Source organism: Madurella fahalii (genome assembly GCF_045866475.1).
Source record: "Madurella fahalii IFM 68171 DNA, scaffold_2, whole genome shotgun sequence".
Classification (NCBI taxonomy): domain Eukaryota; kingdom Fungi; phylum Ascomycota; class Sordariomycetes; order Sordariales; genus Madurella; species Madurella fahalii.
Genome location: NW_027263972.1, coordinates 4,335,874 through 4,363,179, shown reverse-complemented (window position 1 = coordinate 4,363,179; position 27,306 = coordinate 4,335,874). Strand labels below are relative to the sequence as shown.

The window sequence follows — 27,306 nt, the reverse complement described above, 5'->3', positions numbered from 1 at the left end:
ATGTCGTGGAGGCGATGTTGTGTGCGTGTTTGTGTGTCAAAAAAGGGGGGGGGGGGTTATCAGCCGCACCAACAAAACTGCTGTATGATCCGACGGGTTGAGGATGTCGATCTGACGATGGACAACTTATTCGAAGAGGCGGGGAGAAAGACTTGCAAAGACTTTTGTGTCTCGGCCCCAGGACAGGAGATCAGATGAGACGACTTCAATCTCACGACAACGGAGGACAAGACTTGGGGAGCTGGGCCGACTATGAAGAGGACCTGGCGCCGAAGAAATCAGGAAGGAGAGGGGAAAATGGCTCAGCCGTCGGGATCACAGAGCAAATCGAAGAAAGCACCCTGTTATACTAGGGTAGGACTTGTGTCCTTGGCTGGGTGATAGCCTCCGCATTTTCCCCTGCACGAATGGGTTGATGGGCTCCGTTCGTCGTCGCCCCAAGCCGTCGAGAATGGACAACGAGTGGTGATGGGTGAGTCACTTGGCCCATGCAGCGGTGCGGCTTCGGGATGCAAGCAGCAAGCGAGGATTCGGCCTTGGGAGAGGACGGCATCCGCGAGCGCGATCGACGTGGCGGACCGCGCCGGGCCTCCTGAGTGGCCCGGGGGCACAGTCGGTAGAGTCTCCTGCAGGCCACCAATGCGGCCTTCTGCAGCCGTCTCATGGCCGGCTTCTCCCATCCACTGGGAGGCCATGAAACAAGAAACATCTGCAAAGACGGGGTTGCGGGGAAGTGCAGGAAGCGCAGGGGGAAGCGCTATCGATAAAAGGGAGAGGCAGGGAACCGGCATCGAACGCACACCGCTGATCCAATCATGGCCGCGAAAAGGGGCGTGAATCCCTGTGCCTGTTTCTTGGCCGACCACGCCTCGCGAAACACGCGCGATTGCCACGCGAAACTGGCGCGCTGCTGATTCTCGGCCGATCAGATAAAGAGCATAAGCGCCCCTCGATCCCGAGGGCAAAAGACAGGTCGATGGTGCTGGCAGTCTTGGGGTTCGACAGATGTTCGAACCTTTCTCGGCCAAACGAAACAACGAACCCGGCCCTCAGTTGCCCAAGTCGGCAGCCAAACTCCAGGTGATCACTCTAGAAGCCGAACTCGCCCAGATTGCGAGTCAGACACGCCAATAGTCGAATTCTCGTCCGATTTTGACCGACTGTCCTCCTTCTCTGCCTTTCTTTTCCCCGCTCCCCCCCCTTCTGCTTGACAACCTAACTGCGGAACCTCTGGTTCATTTCGAGTGCGGGAATAAATTCATTTCCTCCACCCTTTCTTCACCGCCAATTGACAGGCCCAGAATTACGCTTAGTGAAACGTTCTGGACGCCCTGAGTAACATTGCTTCTGATTGGGGCCCGGCGTTTCCCTTGCTGTTAAACCCCTTTTTGGCGTCTGCGGAATAAATAACTATGTACGTTCCCTTCCTTGCCGCGTCTTGGCCAGGAGTAAACAAGTAGACAGCCCCAGGACGCGATCCCGCTTCCCTGGTCATGGCCCGCCGACCTTGAACTTACTTCGACCCGCATCGCTGGTCTCTTGCACCGCAGACTCAGAAATTGCCTCGTCTACCGCCCCTTGCGCGCCGACCGCCATTCCGCCGGCTCTCCTGCTGGTAGCCCTGTGGTAGCAAGGGAGGTGGGGGTCCGGGAGGTAGCGGTGGTTGTGTATAGCCTGGCCTCCCGTTACTGGCACTGTATTGCTTGGTTGGCCGCCTTCCGCCCCGACTCGCTGTCGTGTTGCCGGAGAAAGTGATTTGTCCAGGCCGTGTGTTTCTCTGCACAGGCGGGCGTATGAAGTCTTCCGCCTCCTCGTCATCCTCCGCTTCCTCGAAGATGATATGTCTTCTGGGAACAATGCTCTTGCCGAGATCCGGTCTCTCGTATGCCGGTCCAGCCCCAGGAGCGGACGCGGAAGAAGCCCTGAAAACAATGGCGACTTCCGGTGAAGATGGGTCTATATATCGAGCGCAGTTGGACTGGCTCCATGTCTCCAACTGGTTCTCCTTCGGCTTGTGTGGGTTCAACCCGCAGGCCGGGCCGAAGTGCCCCTGGCGGCCGCAGCAGTAGCAGAAGATGGGTAGAGACTGAACTTTGCGAACGGTATCTGGGTTGAACAAGAAGCTCCTCCACAATCCAGGGCAGGACGCGTCCAAGTGATCACGCGACTCGCAAAAGGCACAGTCCATTTCCTCTGACGCCAACGCTAGTTTCTCCCGGCAGTCCCTTTTTGTATGGCCGAACTGCTTGCACTTTGTGCATCGTAGACGGGTTGGGCAGCTGAATGACGGGTGGCCAGTGTCGTGGCAGAAGCGACAGATCATCGCTGGACAGTCGGCCGAGACGTGGCCGCGAGAGGCGCACATCGCGCAGAACGTCTCGTCTGGACCAATGCCGGGGAAATACCTCTCTCGATATTCTGCGTCTTCTCCGTCGTTCGACAAGGCCAGCTCCTCATCATTGAGCCCACTAGACTTACTGGAGGTGACAGCCGTCTCAGGGCGCAGTGCATCCTCCTCCACCAAGGAGACCGTATCCACAGCCTGGGGTTCGCTGGGCGTGCGAGTATCCGCCAGCGTGGCCGAAAGCTGCATGCTATTTGCCTGTGTGTAATGGCTAGCCGCGCGCCTGGCTGCCGCTGCCTTTGCTTTCGACAGTCCGTCCACCGTCCCGATCCATCTCAGATACGATTCGGTGAGCCGGTTTCGGTCGCGAGGCGTATCGGCTCTGATCTTATTCCCGTTCAGCTGCGCAAGTGTTTGGCACCACGCTACGAACTTTGCTTCCCAAGCGCTTTGGTCTTTCTGTCTGACCTCAAAGTGCCAGGAAGGGGAGGGTGGTGGCGGGACGGCCCAATTATTTGGTTCTTGAGCTGCTTGTGGTGCCGTCTTCTCGCTAGCCGATCTTACCCCATTGCAAGTCTGCTCGTCTGTACCACGGTCGCTCTCCGCGTGACCGGCTTCCGCAGGAGAAAGGGGCGGCGGCCTGTCAAGCTCAGATGCAAGCACCGTGGAGAACATCTCTCTGAGCTTCTCAGAGTCGAGATCGGTCCTGGCAGCGGCTTGCAAAGCAGCCTCCCGCGCGATGGGTTGTATGGATACCTGGGTCTGCAGCCAGAGATCCCAGGCATCTCTTAGAAGCGCCACATCTTGAATCCCTTCCCGGTCCTTGTTCAGCCTCATCAGTTGACCAGCCCAGTCCACGAATCTAGACTGCCAGGTGTTCCCGCGGCTAGGACGTTTCGAGAAGCTGGGGTCTCCCGGGGGCATGGCCAAGTCGTCAATATCTCTCGACACTGCGTTACGAGAGGAATCAGCATCTTGCTGCACAGGGGGTTCTGAAGCCCGCTGAAATGATGGCTTGGAAAACCGGTCCCTGCTGGCTGCAGCAAACGATGTCCGCAGGCCGTTGTTGATGCCACGATTCCAGCCACTGTGTGCCCTTCGAGGTGGGCCGACGGTGTTTTGGCTTGCATGCAGCGGCTCGTATCCAGAAGAAGATTTCGACGACACCGTCTCGCCCTCTTCGAGATCGCGTGCCCCGCCGGCAGTTGGAGAGTCGTCCACCTTGGCTCTTTTCTGGGACGAGAGGGTAATATCCTCTGCCGACTCAACCCCGCTGTTTGGTTCTTTCAAGCCGCTATGGGTGTCGGTGTCGGGGGATGAGCGCTTCTTGCTCGAGAAGGACTGCGACGAAGGCCCGGCATGGCCCGGCAAGACCAGAGAGGATTCCATGGCGTCAGGCCACCTCCCGAGCGCAATCCGCTAACTGTTTCCCCTCGCGTGGGCTCTGTGGCGCCTGCTGCGTTCTCGAAGGGCTCGGCGAACCCTGCTGGTGTGCGAGGATTGATGGGTGCTGTTTTGGGTGGTATTTTTTCCCTGTCCCTTTCGTTCTTCTCACTCTTGGCAGACGTCGACCCTTGGCGGTATGCGACAAAGAAGGCCTCGCATAAAGATAACTCGAATGAACAAGTAGAGCTGAACTGCTGCACCTCTTCAAGCTCGCCGTTCCAGCCGGCCAAGTTCGCCTCGTTCTCTGAGGCAGTCCCCGACTTCCTTATTTGCTGCCTTGGGTGGCCGAGCGGGGACGAGTGCCTCTGGAGGAGTGAGGTCAGGTCCAGTCGTCACGACGCGTTCGTAATTTTCATTGCTTGGCCTCGGCGCAGCCACTGTGCAGGACCACTCAAGCGGTAAATTTCATCAACCAGGGAACACGAGGGCCAAGCCTGCGGCTGCTGCCGAAATGAATTGTTAGTGCACCATGTCCTGCGACTGCCGCGAGCTGTCTACTCCTCCTCAATCTCCGACCAAGCCTCCAGAGTGGAGGTACCTGGGCCCCCCATTGTCCCTCCACAGTATCTGGGGTTTGTGGCCACATTGCCACCTGCCAACACCGGAAGGCAGCTTCACACTTCATCCCTTTTCTCTGATTCTGCGTTCGAATACCGGATACGATTTTCGGTACCGGGAACCATTGACGCTTCTGCTGTAACAGTTTCTTCCACTGTTCAGCGTCCCCCATCCAGTCTGGTCCCCTCTTGGCGCATCATCCGTCTGACGCGGCAACACAGGGCGGGCGACCCGTTGATTGTCCAATAAGGTAGCAGGCAAGCTCAACGACACAGCAGACTCTCCGGGCCGCACCACGCCCGCTTCACCACCCTATTCCCGGCCAACGCACCGAGCCCGAGGCTTCCTGTCCTGTTAGCCGCCGCACACCTCCGCCGGCCGTGCCGCTTGCTTTCCTCTCCGTCGCACAGTTCAAATCGCTTTGCCAGCACACAGTTCTCGAACGACGTTGGACGGTAGTCTCCCTTTTCTAGGGGCATTTACGGTTGTGACATCATACCGCCAGCGGAAGAGGTCACAGTGACCGCGTCAACCATCGGTCGACCTCGATCTTGTTTTCGATCGACTGTGCCCAAATCCGTCGATCCACGCCGGTCCGCCTGTCCGTTTTCGAACTTCGCTCCGCCCAGCTCTCCCGATCGCCGCGCCCGGCGGCGACACAACACCGCCAAACTGTCTTCTCCAATTCTTCTCTCTCGCACCGTCTCCTACGACGTGGGAACCAACCCTCCGCGTCGTGGGCCTACGCACGGCACCATGGCGGACAAGACCGGCCGCAGGAGGAGATCTAGTAGTATTCTCCAGGTCTACCACGAGCCCCCCGAGCCGATTGAGCAGCTCAGCGACCAATCCGCGCTGCCAAACCTGAACGCGAATTGGGTCAACGCCAAAGGTATGCTGCCGACCAGAATCCCGTCCCCCTGCAGTGTGACGAGCGCCGAGCTGAAACAGTATTTCCCCGGCAGGTGCATGGACGATCCATCTTGTCCTGATTCTGTGCCTCAAGATATTTTACGATATCATCCCGGGCGTCTCACAGGAGACATCATGGACGTTGACCAACATCACGTACATGTTTGGCTCGTATATAATGTTCCACTACGTTCGCGGCGTGCCTTTCGAGTTCAACGGCGGCGCGTACGACAACCTCAACATGTGGGAGCAGATCGATGACGGTGCCCAGTATACCCCTGCCAAGAAGTTCCTTCTCAGCGTGCCCATCGTCCTCTTCCTCCTGAGCACACATTACACCCACTACGACCTGGCTTACTTCACCATCAACTTCCTAGCCGTGCTAGCCGTCATTATTCCGAAGCTCCCCTTCGTGAGTACTTCTTGCAAACCTATGTCCTTGTCCAGGACCCACTGCTCACGCTCGATTAGAGCCACCGCATGCGTGTAGGTTTGTTCTCTGGGGTCCCTGAAGATTAGGCTGCGTTTGGGCGATGGGGTCTTTGGTTGCGGGGGAAACTTAGAGTTGGTCACAAGCAAAAAGCAGCGGGCATCACGTGGGGTTAGGCGTTCTGACCATCCAGGGTTCGAGGACCATGGCCATTTCCTTTGAGAAGACGATACCGTCAGTTGAGCAGGAAATCAAACTGAGAATTTGAAGTCGATTCCACACAATCCGGCACCAAACCTTTGCAATGTTGACATGGAAATTTCGGTGATGAGCTGAGGCCGGCGGTGGCAACGACCGGCTGCACGCTCGGTCCTCAGGCGGCGCGTGGTCTCGAGCAAGTCCAAGATTACCTAGCCGCATGGGCGAACACCGAGGTCCTCAAGGCCCGGTGGCGCACGGTTTGCAGTGGCTTGGACCTGATATGTGCGCACAAATGTCACCTTTCATAGACCTGAGTAAGCTGCCATCCAAACTTCCGTCTTTAACATTAGAGGTTGATATATGCGAGGAGGGACTGGCAGTCCAAATCACTGCCAGATCTTCCTTGAAGCCGCTCAGAGTACAAACAAACCCGGGCCATGATACTTCGTGATGATTGCTACCTGAACCCTAGCGCCGGCGCACGGCCGTGTGGTATCTCCTGCCTGCCCTTCGAACCCCCACCAGCTCTACACTAAGGCAAAAAGGAGATGGGTCTCCAAGACGACCGGCGATGATCTCAGCATTAGACTTCGGCGTTCGGTCAAGCTAAGACTACCCTAAAGCAAACTAGATAGATAGCTCACGACACCGAAATCTTGGCCTAATGATCACATTGCGCAAAATGGTCAGATATGATCAAATTGCGCAGAACCTTGGAGAAAGCTAGTTTCCCTCCGTGGGCGGGCAGTTGAGTATAAAGGCTTCCTCCTCCCCCCTCCCTCTTCTCTCGACTCTCTCTCTCTCTCTCTCTCTCTCTCTCTTTTTGCACTCGACTTCATCAGAGCAAACCAGAAGTCATCAAGAAATTCCTGAGTCTACCTCATCACCATTCATCACACTTATTTCACTTAATTCGGCTTCACTTTCGTCATACTTACCTCACTCCGCCATCTCTTCCTCGCCACTATTCACCACACTTTCTCGTCTCAGCCCAACGTAACATGAAGTGGACAAACGTGTTGGCCGCTGGCATGACCCTTCTGGGTGCGGCTCTATCTTCTGCCATCCCCGTCAACGGGGTCAACAGTGCCAGCGCGGCCGAGGAGGTCAACGGAATCCTCGGCCGCCGGGAGACCAAACTCGTCGCTTCCGGCGACGTGCCGGCGTCCATTGTGGCAGCATTGTTAGACCAGATGGTGGACCCGTCCTGCGGGGAGGGTGAGACTTGTGAACTGGACGTATTCAAATCCATGTTCATGACCGGCGAGGCCGCCAACGCCGTCGACAAGCGCGGTGGCTCAGACTCCGACTCTTGTTCGTCCGACTCAGACTCGGACTCGGATTCGGACTCGGATCACGACAAGAACGGAAAGGGAAAGGGAAAGTGCGGCGGCAAGAAGCCCGGAGGCGGCAAGCCCGGCGGCGGCGGCGGCGGTGGTGGTGGTAAACCCGGCCAACCCGGCCAACCCGGCAAGCCAGACAAACCCGGCAAGCCCGACAAGCCCGACAACGGTAAGCCGGGCGGCGGCGGCGGCGGCGGAGGATACAAACGCGCGGCACAGGCAGCTCCCATGCCTAGGCAGATCTCCGTGGGCATCAACTTCCTGCCCAAGTGCTCGATTGGATTCACCTGCGAATCCAAGACAATGACGCCGGTCTTGCCAGACGGGTCGGACTGGTGGAAGCAGTTCGTCCGCCCACCGCCCAACTGCACATGGGGATTGACCTGCGCCACGTCATAGGGGCACTTTCGAAGCCCAAGGCACTGGCCGGGGAAAACTCGGGTGTGCGGAATTAGGGGAGGGGTTCGGACGGGAATAGAACTGGGGGAGGGACTTTGGGGTGGAACTTTGGGAGTGCTAGGAAATACTTAGGGGTTTTTGTAATGGCGTCATGTGTCTGTTTCAGTTTGTGGCCTTCATGGAGTTCCTTCTGTACTTTTGTGATCACGATCACAAGTCTTGTCACAGTTTGGGAGGGTAATATGGGTCTGCCATTACCGTAATTAGTAACGTCACTGAGTTCTTCAGTGACTTCACTCAAGATCAAGAATCTTTGCCACACTCCACTTGACCGCATCCCACCCGTGACCTACAACTTGACTTCCCTTCTCCACTCTTCTTTAAACTACGACGACTTTTCCAATCCGTAGCTTAAAAAATGAGCGCTTTTGGGATGGAATTGTCGCCCAGAGTATCCACCACCTCCGAGATCCCCGACAAAGCCGCCCCATCCTCACCCAATAACTAAGTCGTTGGTCCGTCAGACTTAAACATAAGAAGGAGGTCGTCAACATCCAAACCCATGTTACGCCTGAGATGACGATCATTGTATTGTGAGTCGGAGAATCCAGTCCCAAGACACCGAAGCCCTCCGATCAAGAATCGGGGCTCACCACGGCCCCTCCTCGGTGACCGAGCCATGCGGGGGACAGGATGACCATACCCTTTGCTCGACATACCCGAGGGCTTCTTTTGCGTGAATGATGCTCTCCGTCCGCTCGGAGGGAAATCTCTTTACACACGTTATCTTTAGCTCATCTGGGGCCTGGGGACTTGCTGCTCTAATTGCCTGTCTGTCCGGTTGTTTCTTGTCCTTCAGCCCTTCCCTCTCACTCCCAGGGGTTTGACAGGTATTTGAGTGTAGATGCGTGTGTCCTTAACATTATATTAGGGTTGATAAGGATAGATGGGAGGTTAGATTTCGTTATTATAACGCATGACCCGGCTTCTCTAAGGTAAAGCTGCGCTGCGAACAGTTACATCCGGGCTCTGGAGTGAAGTCCGGAACCAAGACACTACTGCTCGAGTAATTCCCGTCCTCAAGAGGACGCTGAAATATCCGTCACAGGGAGGATACAGGACGAGTTGGAAACAGTTTATTCACCGCTTACCTACTGAGCTGCACGTAGGGGATAACCTGCCCTACATCGTCAGGGCACTTTCAGGGCCCGAGACGCTGGACGGGTTCAGGGAACAGGAATTGGGGCCGGTTTAGAATGGAAACGGGGGGAGCTTCTCAAAATAAATGAACATGACACTTGAGAATGGATACCAACTCACACTCCTTCCCTCCCTCTCCTCCCGTGCGGGTTAGCTTTAGGGTCGTCATCGAGACTCTTTTTACCAGCTGGCGATGGGGTTAGGGTTCTGTATACCGTATATTTGGTCTGCGGCAATCAAGCGACATGGAGGTTCCCGTCCGTCGGAGAGCAAAGCTATGATGAGAGATGTGTCAACGGCACACAGAGGCTTCCCCCTGAGGGGTTCGGGATTCACAGCACACCGTCGTCGATCAGGTTGGTTAAATGTTGTCCGGCTAAAAGCATAGAAGCTCCTCCCTCAGCACCACCATAACTGCCACTGCTATCTCAAGCCGCTTTCACAAACCCCGACGTAGTAGTGTACTAATATGTAAGGCGTGAGCCGAGGTGGTGACTGATTTGCAAGAGACAGCAAAAGACGGCAAGACGAGTTGACGGGATGATTTGTTTCGGGCGCAAGCGGAGTGTATGGCTGGTCCGGCACCTCGCCTAATGTCTGCTCTATGTCTCATCGCGTTTGTGCCTGTGCAGCACATCAATCACGGCGGGATTTGCGTGGGACCCTGCTCTTCTCGGAGCGGAAGTAAGCAAGCCGGCGATCGGCGTTCTGTTGCGCCTTCGACTTGTCCCGTGTACGACAGCGGATGGGGCATACTACACGTGTGGTTTTTTGAGAACCCGTGGTGTGTGTGGTACCCGATCGAAAGCCCAGGCGCGAGAGCGGAATGACTCTTTTGTGTGTGTGCATACTATGTCTATGTGTGTCAGCGAGCCAACGAGAAGAGGGTGCCGAGGCGCGCACAGAACTGCAAGACTCATGCCCCGCATTTTCATGGCGATGTCAGGCCCCTGCGCTGTGTAACCTCCACTTCCATTATATTTACACAGCCCTGGGGTCTCTATACGTGTATGTGTGTCCAATGTCGGGGCGCCGTGGCCGCTTCGGGAAGTTTATATGTAGTGGCGGAGGGCCTGGCAGGGGAAGGGCAGGTAGTACCTTACCCATCGTGTTAAAACCCCGATCTATTCTTAACTTCCAAATCGCAGTGACCGGTTCCAGCTCACGATTTCTCCTCGATGCCGAGATGGCCTGGAGGACGGGACCCGCCAAACGCAAAATTCAGTGGGGCGTTGGAGGTGGATGCCGGTTGTCTGCACCGAACCCACCTCTGTCTGGTGGCCCACTTTGTCCCCGTCCGAATTTCCCGTGCCACGAGATGCCACAGAGCAGCAGAGGACGAAGCCAACACAAGCGAAACGAACACCAGCTGTATACGTAGCTACCTGATGACCCGGCGATACCGCTTCTGCGCGCGTACCGAGATCCATTTTAGATTCACCCACAGGAGACAAGACGCTTTTCAATCTATCGAAAATGTCCTGCATGTCCACCACGAACCTGCAGCCACATTTTCCGGGGATCAACGCTAACGTGCACAAGGCAGGGGGCCATGTGCCCACGCATGGGAAGGGATCTGCCCGTAGCAGGCTGCTCAAACAACCGGGAACCCGCCCAAGAAACACTCCATGGAACCCCTTTCCATTTCCCCACTAGACCGCTCTGGGGGTAAGGGATGCCAATCATGTAGGGACCCTGGCGTTCATGAAGCAAAAGAAAAAAAAAATAAAATAAAATAAAGAAGAAAAAAATAGCAGGAGGGGAAAAGGAGCAAAACCGTCGATGCCACCCCGAGCAAGATCGGCTGGAAATTTCTCCCCGAGTCCCAATTCCATCACTTCAACTTCAGACATTCTGCACCGCGTGCCGCATCTTGTCGGCCCAGACGGGGCGATTTCGTTGGATCAAGTACTGCTGTGCCAGTGGCCTGCCTGCCTCACTGCGCCGAATCGACTCGTTTGACGTGCAACACCAACCGAACGCCGTCGTCTCCGTACGCGGACCTATCGTTGCTCGTCCCCAGCCTGCGATTGCGCTGGCTGAATTGAACTGCTCCCGACAGTAGGGATTCACCCTGCCAGGTGCGTCCGATGTTTTCTCTCGTCCCACTGCGTGTTTGGTAAAGGGATCCTTCCCATCTCAGTTTTATCGACGCCTGCGCCCGGCCGCATTGCGCCGTGCTACTCGTCGTGGGCAGCCGTTGGGAAGCTGTGATTTTCCAATATTACTGCTCTCTTGCTCCGCGGGTGCTTGCCTTGGCTCGTCCAATTGCCCACGCGGACTTTGCCCAGTGACGCCGCGCCTGCGCAGCCGGGTTCCGATGCGGACTGCCTTACAGCTCGCGCCGGCACTGCCTACCTGGGTGCCGGACCAGACGAGGTAGTAGTTGCTGACATGGCTCGGTGCTGTGTGTAACTTCTCGCTTGCCCGTCGTTGCGACTGTCAGACCGCGCAATGCATGATGTGCCACTTACCCGCAGCCCGCTCTCTCTGAGGGCCACTTGGAGCACTTTGTTCTTGTCATTTACACTGCGAGTCTGCTTCCCGCCTGCCTGTTCGGTCGTGCCTCCAGCGTCGCCTTTGTTTCAGCTACGCCGCGCTCGCAATCTCGCAAGCGAATCGACTGACAAGAGACTTTTCTAGATTGCCGTCGCAGCCCCCGTTAGATCTAAGTCGAGCACCCGTTACCTTGCCGCAGCTCCCTAGTCCCTAGTAATAACAGTGCTTCACCGCCCCTGGCCGGCTGGCCGGCCGCCCGCATTCGAAAGATCTGGACATCGGAAAGAAGAATAAATTCGGATGCACGGCGCTGGCCCTGCCCTGCCACGCACGCCGACTGCACCGAATTAGGTGACGTCCCTGCACGAGGACGGCAAAAGAGAGAGAGAGAGCTGCGGGGTCCGCTCTCGGGGACTGCGCCGGACCCGGCGTCTCTGCCACCCATGGCGTCCTCTTTAGACTCGGCCGCGTCCCGCCCCTCGTCGGGCGTAGCTTCTCCCCTCCAAAGGATGCCGTCGCGGTCGCGGACTCAGAGCATATCCAGCGACAGGCCGTCGACTGTCGCACACAGCCTGATGTCGCCTCCGCTGGCAGTATCACCCGAGGCCGCTTTCATCGCGGCCTCGGCCGCCTCGCAGATCGTCACTAACGACCACGACAGCCACGCCGAGACGTGGTACGACCAGCACGGAATCGAACCGTCGGGCGACGCGGTAACCGTCTCACCCGCCGCGTTACAGCTGGTCAACAATTTTCTAGACCAGCTGCTCTTCAACTTCCTCTCCGTCTCGCGCTCCACCACCCTGTCTGCACTGCGTCCAGCCGTGTCCGAGGTCCTCAAGCCGAAGCTCGCCAAAGACGCCATTAACCAGGCGGATGAGGAGCTGCGGGAGTACCTTGGGGGGGACGACGAAGACAGCGCCCAGGCGCATGCGCGGGATCCCTCGTCGCCGGCAGATTGGGACCTGGAATTGGCCTGGAAGCGAACGCGCCTCCGTTGCATGGTGTACTCTTCGCTTGGAGACATGGAAGAGGAGGACGAGGACTACTACATGGAGCAGGGTCATCTCGATGCGGGGCTGGACGACCGTCTGTCTGAGGCCGTCTCTCCGGCCGTGGCCATCTTCTTGACATCCATCCTGGAATTCATGGGCGAACAGGCCCTGGTTGTCGCTGGCCAAGCCGCATACCACCGGATGCGCTTGAAGTACGAGAAGGAGCTCAAGGAGGGCGCTCGCAGTCCTACTGGTGTCGCCGACAGGATCATTGTCGAGGAGCTCGACATGGAGCGTGTCGCCCTCGACCGGACGCTAGGCCGATTGTGGAGAGCGTGGAAGAAGAAGATCCGGTCCCCGGCAATCAGCTCCATGGACCGCCTGACGCGGTCCTATTCTGCAGACTCAATGCGCGGTGCCGGTGGCCACATGCGCTCGCCGAGCAGCGCTGCCGAGATCGCTGTCCCCGCCACCGTTCCCGAACCCGAACCCGAGCCCGAAATGGAGAAGAACGACGCCGAGACCCAAAAAGAGGGGAGCCAAGCGGAGGAGCCCCAGGAAGAGTATTTGGTTGCTGCAGGCATTCCCCTGCCGATGGGGCCGGACGACGTTGCCGAGATAGAGGTGCCTGGCCTTGCGCTCTGCAGCGATGACGAGGCTGATGAGGACGATATCGAACAAGAGACTAGGCCAGCCCGGCCAAAGAGCCTGATGATACTGCCCCTGAGCGGAGCGCTTGGGCTTCCGACGTCTACTTCATCTCGAGTACTTAGCCCTGCTTCTGCCCCTAGGAAACGCTCAAATTCAGTACCAACTCTTGCCGCAGTCCGTTATGTCTCGCCTACCGGCGCCCAGCAGGCCGAGCAGACTACTTTGGACTCCGCTGAGAACTCGCCAACCTCGGGCGCTGGTACGCCCGAGGTTGTATTGGACGTGGCATCCGATGCAGGAGACGAGGAGAATAGGCCGACGTCGCGCAGATTCGACCTTGTTCCCACTGAACATGCGCCGAGTACTACCGACGACACGGAACAGGATGAGATGGATGATGACGATGATGACGAGGTGTCTGTCGAGGAGCCGCGGATCATCAGGTCCTCGAGGGTTTCCATCTTGGGCCGGAGTCCGTCGGGCGCATCATCGGATCATGGCAAGCCGAGTGCGATTAACACCAACTTGCCAGTCAGGACACCTAGTATTCATTCTGCGCGCTTGATCGATGTTACCAGCCCCCGCAGCCCGGTTGTTGGGCCACAACGCAATTCTGTGGTTGTGGTCGAGTCAATTCGCCAGGCGAGTCCCTCGCGTACCAGCGGTACAGGTACCCCCCCGATCCCAGAGGACCGGCCACGTCATTCTCCAGACAGCGCCTCGGGGAGCCGGTTAACCGTCAATTATGGCAACAAATCAGGGCCAGCACCAACCGCATCTGTTTCTGAGACGGAGGAAACTGCTGAGAACGGATATACCGTGTCACCTGTCAGCCCGGCAACCCCTGCCAGCCAAACGGGAGCCGGCCTACCCACCATTCCGGAGCCAGCATCCAGCGAGCAGCACGAACCAGCCGAAACCACTACACAAGGACCTGGGCCGGTAGGTCCTGTCAGAGCTGACCACACACCTGCGCCTTCAACACCTCCTAAGCTTCGGACGAAAATTACGATATTGCCCGCGACATCGTCCCCAGCATCGACGGCGTCGACGACCAGCGGCACCTTCTTTATCGAATCGATGCCAGTGCTGCCTGAGGGGAGAGAAGTTGACGAACGACCCCGGACGGGGACCCAGAGATACCGATTTCCGCAGCCTCCTACTCTTCCCGAGCGAAACGCAGGAAGGCAAGCTGCTGCAAACACCTCCGCTCATCGCCAGCCAGCCACGATCGGTCAAGTGTCTGTAGAACATGCCCGCGGCGGCAGCCCATCTGCCCCATCCTCGTACCGGCCCCATGAACCGGCGGCTGGGCAACCCCGGCAGCAACATCCGTCCGGTTCCCCTTCGTCAACCAAGATAAAGGCTGTAAGAACCTCGGAGGAGGGCATGCAAGCTCGTATTGATGTCGTGCGGGACTTTGAGGAACTTATCCAGAGCGACCAAACCATTCAATACACGCTGACCCCTGAGAGCATGCGCGACATCGACGTAAGTGCAATTCCCCCCTCAATGACGTATTGTTTCGTCAGACCTAACCTGGCGATTTCCGCTGCGATCTCAGTCAACACGGCCGATCGCCCCTAGTAGCCCAGTAGTATCAGTCAAGACGCGGAAGAGCGAAGACACTCGTCAAAACGGAGACCGATCTCGTTCGTCATCGGTTGCTCGAACGAGCGAACTGAAGATGTCGGCTCCAGCCCACCGACCGACGGGATCCGGGCCACGCACCGTTTCCGAGACGCACCACGGCAACCGGAACGTCTCGACCGGCACAGGCAAGCACGGCGGCGTTGTACCACGATCTACCCCGCCTCTACCCTCAAAGCCACGCACCGCGAATGGCCCTCAACCAAGAGACGCCAGGTTGCCTCGTGAATCCCTTACCGAATTCGCAGAGTTTATCCGCTCGACCGGTCCCAGTGGCGGCCGGGCGGCTTCCGCCAGCGCTTCGTCGGGACAAACTGGGCCGCGGAACCCCAGCGTTTTATCAAAGCCCATTACAGAGCCGAGTCGGCCGTCCACAACGGCCAGCAACGCTAATCGGCCAAAGCTCCAGGCTCGCGATGCCGCCGTCGATTACAAGGATGATAATTCGGACTTGATTGACTTCATCCGGCGGGGGCCGCCAAGCACATCGGGTAACCCACGTATTCCGAGGGCTGTTGCTCCCTTCCGGACTACGATGGACTCGGACCAGATGTCTGCCGCGGTTGGGGGCAAAGCTGTCGACGCCCAGTTACGCGACATTGAGTTCAGGAGCAGCCAGGCTTCTACCAATGTCACCGATTTCTCGGTACCTCCTTCTGTCCAGTCGTCGGTCAACTCCCACAGTGCTCTCCTTTCAAGGAGCAAGGCTCTAACGGGTGAGGCCGGAGACGGTGACATGCCGATCCCGAAACGTAAGACCAGGCGGGTCCGGGATCCCTACGCCATCGATGTCAGCGATGAGGAACTCGACGAGGACGATGATGACCTGATGCCAAAGCCCAAGAAACGCGGGCAGACGCAAGAAGAGAGTCTCATTGACTTTTTGAACAACTACACGCCGCCACCGGAGGCGCCCGTACAACCGTTCAACACATCCCAGGCGCGGAACAAGCCCAAGAAGAAGGCAAGCGCGCCGAGCCTCATGTCTAGACTGACGAAACGGGATAGCGGACAGGCGGGAAGCAGGCCCGCAAGCCCCAGGGTATCGCAGCTCCCCGCGGCCGAGTCGAGGAGCTTGAACAGCCGGGCCAGCGCCGCGAGGGGCCACATCCCCATCCAGGTGAACATACCCCCGGGGCTGGATCAGTATGCCCCGCCTAGGACGTCTTCCAAAGCGGCGGCGATGATGGGTGGTGGAGGCGGACCTCCTATGGGAGGAGGACCAGGCGGAGGAGGGCGGGTGCTCATGAAAAAGTTTGAGCCGCGCGAGGCGATTTCGGTCCCCTCTCGCGCCACGTCGGACCTGGCCGAGTTTCTAAAGAACTCCGGCCCGCCGCCCGGCATGTCTGGGCCGAACAGCCAGTTCGCGCGACCGGGATCTGCGGAGCAGGATGACGCGAATGGGATTTCAAAGATGTTTGGGAGGCGGAGGAAGCCCAGTCTCACGGTGCGGCATGGCTCGTAAGAGGGCTATGCTGATCTCTACCTCCTCCTCCTCCCCCTTCGTCGGGGGTGGGTGGGCGCGACTGCTCTAAATCGTTTCTCCCCCGCGTCTCAGATGAAAAACTGGAGCGAGTTGCTGGGTGGGGCCATTTCTTGTATAGAATCTTTACAACATCTGGGGATTTTGGGACATATTACGAGTTGGATTCTCATACGGCATAAGATCTCAAGACAGGGAAGGGTTGAATAACCAGCATGTTCCTTGGGATGAAGGTTTTCTTTCCTGGCGGGTACAACCGGGGCAAAAATACCCGGCTCGTCGGGGTGTTGAGTTTGCCTGTACCTCTTCCCTTTCTCTCTTCTTTTTCTTTCGTTCCCTTTTTTTTTTTTTTTTTTTTTTTTTTTTCCCTTTGTCTATCCATTTCAATTCTTTCTTTCCCCATCTGGGCCCTTTCTTACTCTTCGACTCTTGGTCCTTGGAAGCCCGACGTTGGGTCCCTTGGTTAACTCGGTTTTGGTATGATACCATGGGAGGTTTCTCTTGACTTGCCCCAAAAATAAACTCAGTTTTGATTTGATACCAACCGTCCAGAGCCGCCACCGAGTTCACTCAACTTATACCCAGGGAAAACCAGCAGCCCGATATCTGAGTGTAACCCATCCAAGCCAGGTCAGTTAACCCTATAGAACACCGACCCGTGACCGCACGAGGTCTGCACCCTAGAGTCTGTTGACGGTCAATGCAAGCTTTAACCGGTCAGCTATGGGGTTACACGAGCATGGCCGTCCACGGCATGTTGGAAGGAGCTGCCATCGGTGGGTTGCATGGGACCATGGAAACCTCGAGCGAAAAGGACGGCTGGGTGGATGAGGTTACCGAAATCCCGAGAGGCGCAGGCAGAGAACGGCCCGAAAGAGGGGGTAAGGGGGGCGATTTGTAAGTCGCACAACATGGCCAACATCATCACGATTCATTCACGGGGCCGTCGGCCTGCCCTTGAGTGTGACTCTGTCGTGTCAGCAACATCTTACCACACTCTGTGCTGAGTATCCATTTTGGCAAGAAGCTCGGCATGAATTATCCCGCTCCCTCAAAGTTGAAGTGAAGAGGTTGGGGGGGGGGGGGGGGGGGGGGGAATCTGGCCGGCTAGAAATTCGATAAAGGGTGAAAGATGCGAGGAAGCCAAGTTGACCCCCCCCCCCCCCCCCCCCCCCAAGAAAAAAAAAATGACAATAATAATAATAATAATATTAAAACTTAAAAAAATGCAAATGCATTGGTTTAATGTGTGAGCCGCAGACAGCGTAGCAACCATGGCACTCGACAGATCAACTTGAAACATCTAGAAGGAGATTTCCCTTCTAGACGGCAACGGTTGCCGCGTCCCGAAACGGCCGGGGGACGTAGTGTAAGGGTTCAATGTACGTGTATGCAGGTAGGTAAGGTAAGGTATGCAAGCATAGCCGCCTGTTCGGCTTCTGGCGGGCCACGTGGGCGAGCGTATCTGCTGCTTGGGGACGAGATCGCATCGGTCCGCCGCCGTATATGCCGTCGAAGTGCCGGCCCCTAACCAAGCAAGAAGCGAGGCGAGAGAAAGATTACACGTCACGGACGACGCAAGATGAGACGAATGGGCCAGAGTACGGGAATGTCCTGCTTAGCTAAGTGCAAATATGGTTAACGGGTAGATGGCAATGTGGACGAAGCCCCCGAGAGCTATCGGCGGCTGACCCGAGGTTTCCGAAGCGGTCGGGGGCTTCGGATGGTGGTTTGGAGATGTGATTGGGCTTGTATCTGGCTCTGTCATATTCGTTGCAAAACGCGCCCGCAGCTGGAGATCGGATAAGCTCGAACGGACGGCATGACATGCGGCTGTGATGGGCTGGTCCAGGTGGCTCGCGTCTGCCGGGCTTTTTGCTCTCTTCAGGACCCGCCAGTGGGATTGGCCAAAACGCTCTGTTGGGGGAGGTACTTGGGGGCACAGAGCAGCACAGTAATGCCGCACGGTGTAGGCATGCAGGGCTCTTTTCCTTCCTTGCCCCAGCGGCCCAAAGGCAAGCCAAGAGCACCTAACCCCGCCCATCGCCGTTGCACCATCAAAGCCCCGAAACCCCTCACGACCTCGGCCCACACCACAAACCTTGGCTACACAGGTACCCCGCAGTTGCATTGGACAAACAGCCGCCGTCAGCGAGAGAGCATTGGAAGGACACTGCCGAGCCGTGCCAACGGCGTGGGTTACTCGCTCGGCCCTCCAAACTTGGCTCCCGCCTCGCCTTCGGGGTGAGGCTGCCGCGCAACGTTAGCCCGCCGGGAGGTTGGCGACGATCACGGCAGCAGCAGCTAGCAGCATGAAGAAGCCGAACGCTGCCCAGCAAAGACGAGCAACAGTAGCAGCAGCAGCAGCAGCAGAGAATTGCGTAGGCGAGAAGTGAAGTGACAGCGTGTGAAAAAGAGCGGCGAGAGAGATGGCCTCGGCATCGCCCTCGTCGTCCCCAGCCGCCTCGCCCGTCCGCGGCGGTCCCCGCATCGTCGACGGCAGCAACGGCGGCGGCGGCGGCTCCGATGCAGCCACGCCGCTCTTGCAGACGCTCTGGAACCTGCAGGTGCCGCTGCACATCACCCACGCATCGCAGCCCGCCAACCCCTTCATCGTCTCGGTTCCGCGCTTCAGCTACCTAGCCCTCCTCCTCCCGCGCCTGACGGCATACTACGCCACGTCCTGTTCGAGCTTCCATCACGAGGAGATACAGCTCCGAAACCTCGCAGTGGGGCTGCTGGTCGACCTGTACCAGCCCGCCCTGCCCTGGCGCCTGGTCGTGGCCGACGGGCCCGAGTGGGACATTGGCGACACCTTCACCAACTCGGCCAAGGAGGCCGACTTTGTGCGGAACGGCAACGCAAAGCAGATCATGAGTCTCTCCAAGGAGCACAGCACCGCTCTCTGGAACGCCGTGCAGGACAGTAAGTAGCTCCTTTCTTTTTATTTTTATTTTTTTTTTTCTTCCCTCGGCTCCCGTCTCGTTTCTCCTCGTGCGGAGCCGGGCCGACTGACTGACACATGTTCTGGTTATCAAATCACAGATGACTACGTTTCCTTCAGCAGGATCAACAGCCGCCTGCTCAATACGCCAACGCCCCTGAAGAACGTCCCCATCCGCATCTACATCCCGTCCTCGCCGAAAGATGCCAACGACGCAACCCAGGGCTCATTCAAGGTGGTACAGACCTTGATCCCGCCGCGGTTACCCAACAGTATGTCGCCGTTTCCTTTCTTCCCTTCTCCGTTTGTCTTTGCTGCCGTCATGCCCCAAACTGGCACACCGCCAACTGACGTAACATCGGGGCGGTGGAATGAAGGGTCTCCGCAAACACTAGGCCCTGCCCTCAAAAACCTCCTCCCAGATCTCTTCCCCAGCAGCCGCGATCCCATCCTGGCAAACGTGATGCTCCATGGCGCCCCCGTACCCTTTAGGGCACCGCTCGAGGAGCTCATGCGTGAGGCCGCCTATCCAGACGGGTGGTTATGTCTCTGTGTGGTTCTCTTATGAGAAAGACGGTCCGGTTAGCTGCGTAGCCAACAACCAACGAATCGTTCACAAGCGGAGATCGACGTATCTCTGCCAGTAATACATGTATATTTAATGGTGTCCAAGCCAACCGCAAAGCTACCCGTGAATGGGTAGCTTTAGTGGTCACTTTCTGTACGGCGGCTACTCCTCTTCTATCGGCGCAGTCCCTCTCCATGTGTGTGTTTGACCCATCCACCATCTACCGCTCACGTACACACACACACACACACACACACACACACATACATGCATGCCCCTTTTTGCCATGCAAATCTTCCCGCTCTTCTTCCTTTGTGCATGCGTATCGTGTGCCAAGTCCCCACATGGTCCAGGCCAACACCGGGCAAGTCTTGTATTAGATAAAAAAAATAAAATAAAAAAATTGAATAAGGAAAATGGGGGATGGTGCCAGGGAAGCCAATTCTTGGCTCGGTGGGACCCTCCGATATGTAAATAAGGATGAACTGCCCGTTGAAGAACACTCTCGCAGCAGAAGTGTCGGGAAAAATGAGTTAAACGTAGATACGGGATGTTGCTGACAGACATTGGGAAGGGAATGTATGATAATGGGTGTGCGGTTGCTAGGGTTAAAAAGTAGTGAAAAGCGGGAACAAACCAACCGACAGGAAGATGAACCACGCATCAGATAACCGCCGCCGCCCCTAATATGATGGAACCATAGACACGTTCACACATAGTGGTATCTCCGCCGCAAAGCCGCCCCGATACTTCTCTCCCAAGAATAACGTCAAAACAAGAAAAAGGCCATGCAAATGCTATGAAACAGTGTCTCCCCGATAAGACGATGGATATGCATGCTGAAAAAAAAAAGGATGAAAAAAAAAAAAAAAAAAGCCTCATGGCATCCCCGGTTGGGACGAGAAACGGATCAAATGGCCGGGGGCGACCACACTCTTTTCCATCGTACAAAGTTTCCCCACCAACCTCCACCCCGGCCCCCTTTGGCAGCTGAAACCTCTCTTATTGTTACTTTTGTCCCAGGTTGGTTCTGCGTGGCATGCCGAAAAAGAACGGGATTGTCCGTCGACCGGACAGATGCTGAGTAATGAGGCTGGATATCGGGGTGGACGCCTAGGACGCCGAGGACGCCGAGGAAACCCTCCAAAAAACAAAACTAAAAATACTAATTAACAACAACAGAGACCGCCACCACTCCCCCCCTTCCGGGCTCAACCAGGCATTTTACAACATGGGCGGTTGTTGTTGCATCGGAGGCAGCGCGCCAGATACCACCACCGCATGAACCGTGTCGGAAACAGACATGACTCCGTGGGCCACCCCGGGCAAAGCCGTTGCCAGAGTCGGGGTTCGTGCTGGGCCCATCGTCGGCATCCCACCCTCAATGGGCGTCCCCGGTGGGTTCATGCCAGGTAGCCCCGGAGCAGGCTGTATCGACGGCATCGGGGAGATCGGTGCCAGGGGTGGCACGGGCGGCACCGCGTGTCCCCCGCTCGTCGTGCTCGAGAAACTGGACCCGGTAGGATGATCAACAGCCATACCACTGCTGTTGTGTTTTCCCCAAAGCTCGTGCTCCAGCCCTTCCAGGATGCGCAGGTCGACATGGAGCGCGCTAGTCGGGTGAGCGATGATCCTAAAGAAGGCAATCGTCCTAGAGAAAAGTTCTCTGAGCGTCTTCTCGTTGACAAATTCTTGGAGTGTGGGATCTCTGAAGACAGCCGAGAGCGTGAGGAGATTGCCCCATTGCCTAGCGAAACCCTTTTGTGTTAGTCACCTCATCATCCTCCCCCATGGGGTTCGTTTTATTCGTCTGGGATCGCCTTACGCATGGGCCGTCCCGAAAATGTTGGTGACGACGTATCGCTTGTCCTTGACTCCGTGGAACGCCCGGGTGCTCTCAATCAGAGCATGGACGCCCTTCTGGGCATACTCGATCACCTGCGGAGGGATGTCGCTGGCGTCCGGCGCGATGGCGGGCACAGAGACGCCGCTGTGGAAGCCGCCGGACCCGAACACGGGGGACTCGTTTGACATCAGCTTGTTGTAGTTGAATTCGAGGATCTGGCGGACAAATGGCCGGTAGGTGATGACCTGTGCCCCCCAATATTTGGCACGGAGCCTGGCGGATAAGATATCCTTGGCTGGCGGATCGCCGTGGTTGAACTGGAACTCTGCCGGCACAAATCGCCTGATGTCGAGAGAATTCTGTATGTACTCAATAATGTTGCCGCCCGCGGCCTGGAGCGGATGCGGCTTCTCGGGGTTGTACAGCATTCCATGTATCTGGTTCAGGCTCTTTCGCAGATACAGCTGCGCGAGATAGCTCCGAAGGACATGTCCGTCAAAGCCTAGCTGTTGGGCCAGATTAATATTCGGATATGGCATCATATCTTCGAATGCCAGGATGTGCGACTGTGGAAGAGGAAGCTCCGCGATGATATCACTGTTTGGTGTGAGGTCAGCCCAGAGCCACTTAGGGGCGTGCCGCCCTTCGAATGAACCGACCTTTCCAGCTGCAGACATGTCCAAAAGGCAAAGACAATCTGGTTGTCAGATTTCTCGGTTACCGCGCTCTGGTCCTGGTCGCTACGTAGTGCGTTCTCGTGCAGCTTCCTGAACCGGTCCACGCTCCTGTGCATCGGGGGTTAGCAAGAGATGACGGCGACAGCAAAGGGCGGAGGATCTCACGGTCTCATCTTGATCTGCAGAGCCCAGCCGGCTTCCTTGATGTACGCATAGCTTTCTAGCACCCTCCCCAGTTGCCCGTGATACAGCCCGGCCAGGATGTACGCATAGACATGCCGAAGGCTGGTCCCGGCCAGCTGGCCCCCCATTATGTCAGTGGCATAGGCAAAGTAGTCCAATCCCGGAATAACATCCAGGTTCCTCTTCAGAGATGTTCCCGCCTTGGCAGACGGTCCCGGCCCCTGGAACGAGGAACGCCTGCTGAGGCCGGGCCGCTCGGCGGCTTCCTTGGGAGACGGGAGGCCGGCCGAGTGCGAGTGCGACGAGTGCGAGGGTGGCGACCCCTGGACCGGAGATGCCGGGTACCCATTCCGTGCCAGCGGCGACCCATGCGAGACGTCGCTAACCGGGACCACGTCGGGAATCTTGTCTTTGTGGAGACAAACCTTGCCCAGCGCAAGCACCAACAAGACGACGGCGTTGTTGATGGATCGCTGGAACATGGGCTTGGACTGCTTTTGCGGTACCGACGGCGACTCTGCGCCATCGGGTGCCGGAGACCGCTTCCTCTTGGAGCCCGTCTCCGACTGCGTGGTTGACACAAATTTTGCGATACTGGTGCCCCTTGACTGCCTGTTCATGCTCTGCTGGACGCTGTCCAGAAACAGCTTCACCATGGCGTTCAGCTCCATCGGTATGATGAGCGGATGCATGTTCTGGATGTTGTCCTGGAAACTCTTGACGTATTTCCACACCGTAGGTTCGGTGAAATCAGGCGCCTGAACCCCGATGACAGGCTTACCGTCGACCGGGCCGGGCGAGCTGCCGATACCGCCCCAGCAGTCTGCAGGCGAGGGGGCGCCTGTGTCTGAATAGTCGTCCCGGATCTCCATCACACCCAAATCGCGGATTGCTTCCTTGTCACCCCGACTGCTATCCAGACCCTCACCGCGACCCCAGACTCGGAGAAGGCCACGCCTTTCTTCCTGGCGGATTGGGAACTCATCCACGTACTTGACGTTCTCGGCCTCCAAGTAGGGCCGGACGAGGCGTTCGATGGGCCGCCACTTGAGCAAGAAAGCCGCCAAGGTGGTGTGGTTGGGCGGGATGGATGGGACGCCGGGCCGCACAAAAGGGCCAGGCTCGACTTCCACCTCGTCCTCCATAATGCGCGTGATGGTCCGGGCCTCGAGAGAGTCGATGGGCGCCTGTGTTCCTGTTACCGTGTCTCCCGGTGACGACGTGTAGCCCTCTTCAGCTATAGGCGCAGCCGAGTCGGCCGATCCTGGCCGGTCCTCATCTTCTTGCATCGGCTCGGGCTGGAGGTCAGCCGACGGTGCAATACGCTTCACGGCATGCTCAAGTTTGCTTATGCGCTGGTTGAACGCGCCAAACTCGTTCCGCAGCATCACAAGCGTTTCCAAGATGTCCTGAGCTATTTTGTCTTGCCTGCATCACGGGCATCAGTGGCGGATATAAAGGAAATCGATGCTGGGATGAAAAGAACGGGGAAAACCTACTGTTTTGGAACAGCTTCTCGATACTTGCATTCGACCTTCTTCTCCTTGCAGCTCTTGCAAGGCTTTAGCTCATCGCATTTAGCTTTGAGCTGTCGGCACATATCACAAGCCTAGTACATGCATAGTCAGCGTTCCTCGATCCAAACCATGCCCAACAAAACAGGGAGACGAACCTGCGACGCCCTCTGCGCCTTGCGCTTTCCGGTCGCGGCGGCGACATGAATCGGATACGGAAGTTCGCCATGGTGAGATCCATATGGCTGCGCGTACTCGTAGGGCTGCGCGTGCGGCAAGGGGGTCGGCGGCGGCCCATAGCTCGGTTGCCTACTGTACATGGGTAGTTGCGGGCCGTTGTCATAGCTCATATGCCGCTTGTCGTCGCCGTACGGCTGAGACTGTGGCGGGACTGCAGAATGCGGCGTCACCGGCGTCATGTTATCCTGGGGTGTGCCTGTCGAGAGGGGTCTGCGAAGCTGGGGGAGCGTGTCATCGGACGGATCCGCCTTGATCATCGGCTCTCTCGGAGGATACCCTGGAAAGGCCGGGTGTGCCGGGGAGTGCGGAGGCTGTCTGTGTTCTTGCATTGGCGGGAACCTGTCGGGCTCATGGTGTCGTCGGTCATCGATGGATGTCTGGACAGGAGGGGGAGGCGGCGGGGGTGGTGGTGGTGGTGGTGGTGCTGGTGGCTGGTGAGGATCCCCTGGACCGGTAGGGCGAGCGAACGAGAGAGGTGAGGATTGTTGGTATTGGGTCGACGGTGGGGGATGATGAGGCAACTGGCCAGCCGTGGGGGAGGGAGTGGGATGAAGCAGCGACACTCCGTGGTGCGAGCCGCCTGCTGACCATGCCGGGCCAGTCGACAGACGGGGGCGCTTGGAGTCGGGCGGCCCTGGGTCCATGGCTGGGGCCTTTATATATGTATGTACATGAACGTCAAGACCCGGACAGCGGTGGCCAGGAACACGGTCAGGCAACAAGCGGCAGGAGCAGTGACCCCATGGACAAAGCTTTGCCCCGGCAGCATGGAATACAAGCGGGGAGAGAGCCCGGCTTGGGAGGAGAGACAGGGAGTCGGCAGATCCCGTGACTTGTGAGCCTCAAACCCGCTGTTGAGCGCGCGCGCGCGCGCACGACGAGAGTTTACTCTTGAGTGTTGGAGCGCAGAAGCAACCGGCCGAGCGACCTCATAAACCTGTGTTTGCGAGGACAAAGTTTTGGCGAGTGTCAGCGGCGAGAAGAGCTAACCAACCCCCCCAGCTGAGCCTTGCTCGCTCACACACGACTCGCGGCGACAAAGCAACTTCGACCCGCGCGGAACCAACAGTTGGGCAGCAACGGTCCGGGTTGCGCGTTTCGTAGGTTTTGGGGGTGGGAGGAGTGGGGAGAGGGCGAAAAGACAAGAGCTCGGTTCAAGGATGCGGGTTTCGGCAGGCCGGGAGCGCACAAGGTCGGGCAGCTCCTTTCTCTCTGGGGTCTAGAGAGATCGCGTATCAGGTTACCGTACAGAGCATGTACAGGCACAGACTGGCGTGCGCGAGGCCTGCCGGGCGGTGCAAAAGGTGCCGACGGACCGGCCGCAAAAGACGGTCAATGACAGAAGTCGCTGGGCAGGCGGTGTTTGGGGGCCCTGATGGAGAGAAAACAAATTGAGCTCGGAATTCAACCCTGTCGAGCAAGTCTCAAGGACCCTAGCCTAGCCGAACCAGGATGGTGGAGAGCTGGGGCCGGTTCTGCTGGGACAAGCCAAAGGCGTGCAAACGGGTGGACCCACCCGATCAAGGATGCTCTCTCTGGATCTTTTCGAGTTAAAGCGGGCTCTGCTAGCACGCCAGTTGCTCGGGTCCTGGGCGAATGGGCGGCCTTGTCGGAACAGCTTCAGGACGGCCTAGTGGAGCGAGGGTTGCTTTTTGGTGTCTGTCGCTTTCCGCCCCTCCGTGGTCTGTCCAGTTTGCCGTTTTGTCCTGCAGTTCCGTTTGCTCGGGGGAGACAAAAAGAGCCGGATAGGCGGTGACAGATGCCGAAGGAGGGCTACCTTACCCAGACTCACGGCGAGCAGGTAAACGAGCTGTCAGCCAGCGGCACTAACGAGAGAGAATGCGCGGCGCGACGATGGTAACACAGCAAAGAAAGATCACACCCTGCTCTTTTCCTTGCCCCTCCTAAGTTCCTTTTTCCGTTGGTCTTTTTATTCGGCGGCGAGGGCGTTGGTGGAGCGTCCCGAGCGGAGGGGTGCGGAGAGGTGGTTTTGATTTGATGGCACGACGCGCGATGCCAGGAAGACACCAGCGATTTGAGAGCTGAGCAGGCAACGGCCCAGGCCAAGAGAGCTCGACTCGGCTCGACAATGTGTGTGTGTAACGTTGGCTGTGGGGAAAAACGGGGGCGGACGCGCTATCACCATCCGAGTGACAAAGTGCTAACGAAATCTGGATGCAAATGCCCAGCTCCCGATCAGACTCTGCCCAGAATCGGTTAGAAACGCATGAAAAGAAAAAGGGAAAAGAAAAAAAAAAAAAAAAAAAAAAAAAAACCGAACAGTACGTACCTGAAGCGACTTAAGCAGGGCAACGGGAGGCAAGGACAGGAGGAAAACGGGTCAGCATGAAGCGCAATATCACTACTCACTGTATGACTACACAGTACGTACCTTACATACTAAAGTACCCGAGTGTTCACGGAATTTTGACAGACAACACAATGTGCCATGCATGAGGCGCGTGGTTGGCAGGGTGCAGGCGGGGGAGGAGGGCAGCGAGCGAGGGAGCGAGCGCCCATGCAACCCAACTTGCGCCCACCCGCCCTCACGGCGTCCTTAGATAAACAAGGGTCATATTCCGCACCGTGCCCTGGCTGCTTGCCGCACGCTCCATTGGCGAGTACAGCACCGTGCAGTACCGACCGACCGACCCGATGGCGGGTCAGAGTTGGGATGGGCTTGAGGCCAGGACTGATGTCCATTGTTGGGGGTCGCTCTGACCACAAGCTTGGGACTGGGTAGCAACGGACCCCTGCTCGACGGACGTACCTGGTACAACGTGGGCTATGCTTTCAACACGACGCCGACGCAGCAGTCGAGCGAGTGAGCGAGAGAGACGGCGACCCGGACTGCGCTGCCTCGCCTTCCAAACTCTGCAAAAGCGTGGCTGACAGGCCGGAGTACTCCTTCAAGCGGAGAAGCGACGGGTTGCAGAGACTGGGAAATTGGTGGGCCATGGGGTTTCGAAGCATAGCCAGGATCAGACAAGGTGCCGGGATCCTGGAGAAGAGCACGGCTCCCTCGGCTACTCAAATGGAAGGCTCTCTTCTGGGATAAAGAGGCTTCCAGACTTTCTTCCAGTGGCTCCATCTCGTCATGATTTGGAAGCCGCTTGGCCATGATAACCCCAGATTAGTACATAAATGGAACCACCCTTGCTGGGAGGCTGGTGGCGCCGCACCGTGCCTCTCCTCGCTGCGCTGCGCCTGCGCTACATCCTCT

General features: G+C 57.5%; 6 protein-coding genes across 6 annotated transcripts; 4 read left to right on the top strand and 2 right to left on the bottom strand.

Moving 5' to 3' along the window:
* Nucleotides 1-1,552: 1,552 nt before the first annotated feature.
* On the bottom strand, nucleotides 1,553-3,733 carry MFIFM68171_04033 (uncharacterized protein; the record flags this gene model as incomplete). Its single annotated transcript, XM_071059453.1, has 1 exon — nucleotides 1,553-3,733. One exon carries the CDS (start codon nucleotides 3,731-3,733, stop codon nucleotides 1,553-1,555), a length of 2,181 nt encoding a protein of 726 aa, XP_070915554.1.
* A 1,371-nt stretch (nucleotides 3,734-5,104) lies between these two features.
* On the top strand, nucleotides 5,105-5,779 carry ORM1 (sphingolipid homeostasis protein orm1; the record flags this gene model as incomplete). The annotated part of the gene is made up of 3 exons (XM_071059452.1): nucleotides 5,105-5,240; nucleotides 5,314-5,672; nucleotides 5,732-5,779. 3 exons carry the CDS (start codon nucleotides 5,105-5,107, stop codon nucleotides 5,777-5,779), a joined length of 543 nt encoding a protein of 180 aa, XP_070915553.1.
* Nucleotides 5,780-6,892: 1,113 nt separating this feature from the next.
* Nucleotides 6,893-7,633, top strand: MFIFM68171_04031 (uncharacterized protein; the record flags this gene model as incomplete). The annotated part of the gene is made up of 1 exon (XM_071059451.1): nucleotides 6,893-7,633. One exon carries the CDS (start codon nucleotides 6,893-6,895, stop codon nucleotides 7,631-7,633), a length of 741 nt encoding a protein of 246 aa, XP_070915552.1.
* Nucleotides 7,634-11,775: 4,142 nt separating this feature from the next.
* Nucleotides 11,776-16,093, top strand: MFIFM68171_04030 (uncharacterized protein; the record flags this gene model as incomplete). Its single annotated transcript, XM_071059450.1, has 2 exons — nucleotides 11,776-14,469; nucleotides 14,543-16,093. The coding sequence occupies 2 exons, from the start codon at nucleotides 11,776-11,778 to the stop codon at nucleotides 16,091-16,093; spliced, it is 4,245 nt and encodes a 1,414-aa protein (XP_070915551.1).
* A 2,447-nt stretch (nucleotides 16,094-18,540) lies between these two features.
* Nucleotides 18,541-19,623, top strand: atg5 (Autophagy protein 5; the record flags this gene model as incomplete). The annotated part of the gene is made up of 3 exons (XM_071059449.1): nucleotides 18,541-19,036; nucleotides 19,157-19,327; nucleotides 19,433-19,623. The coding sequence occupies 3 exons, from the start codon at nucleotides 18,541-18,543 to the stop codon at nucleotides 19,621-19,623; spliced, it is 858 nt and encodes a 285-aa protein (XP_070915550.1).
* Nucleotides 19,624-20,847: 1,224 nt separating this feature from the next.
* MFIFM68171_04028 (uncharacterized protein) lies at nucleotides 20,848-24,727 on the bottom strand (the record flags this gene model as incomplete). Its single annotated transcript, XM_071059448.1, has 6 exons — nucleotides 20,848-21,370; nucleotides 21,449-22,066; nucleotides 22,129-22,254; nucleotides 22,312-23,757; nucleotides 23,829-23,938; nucleotides 24,002-24,727. 6 exons carry the CDS (start codon nucleotides 24,725-24,727, stop codon nucleotides 20,848-20,850), a joined length of 3,549 nt encoding a protein of 1,182 aa, XP_070915549.1.
* Nucleotides 24,728-27,306: the final 2,579 nt, after the last annotated feature.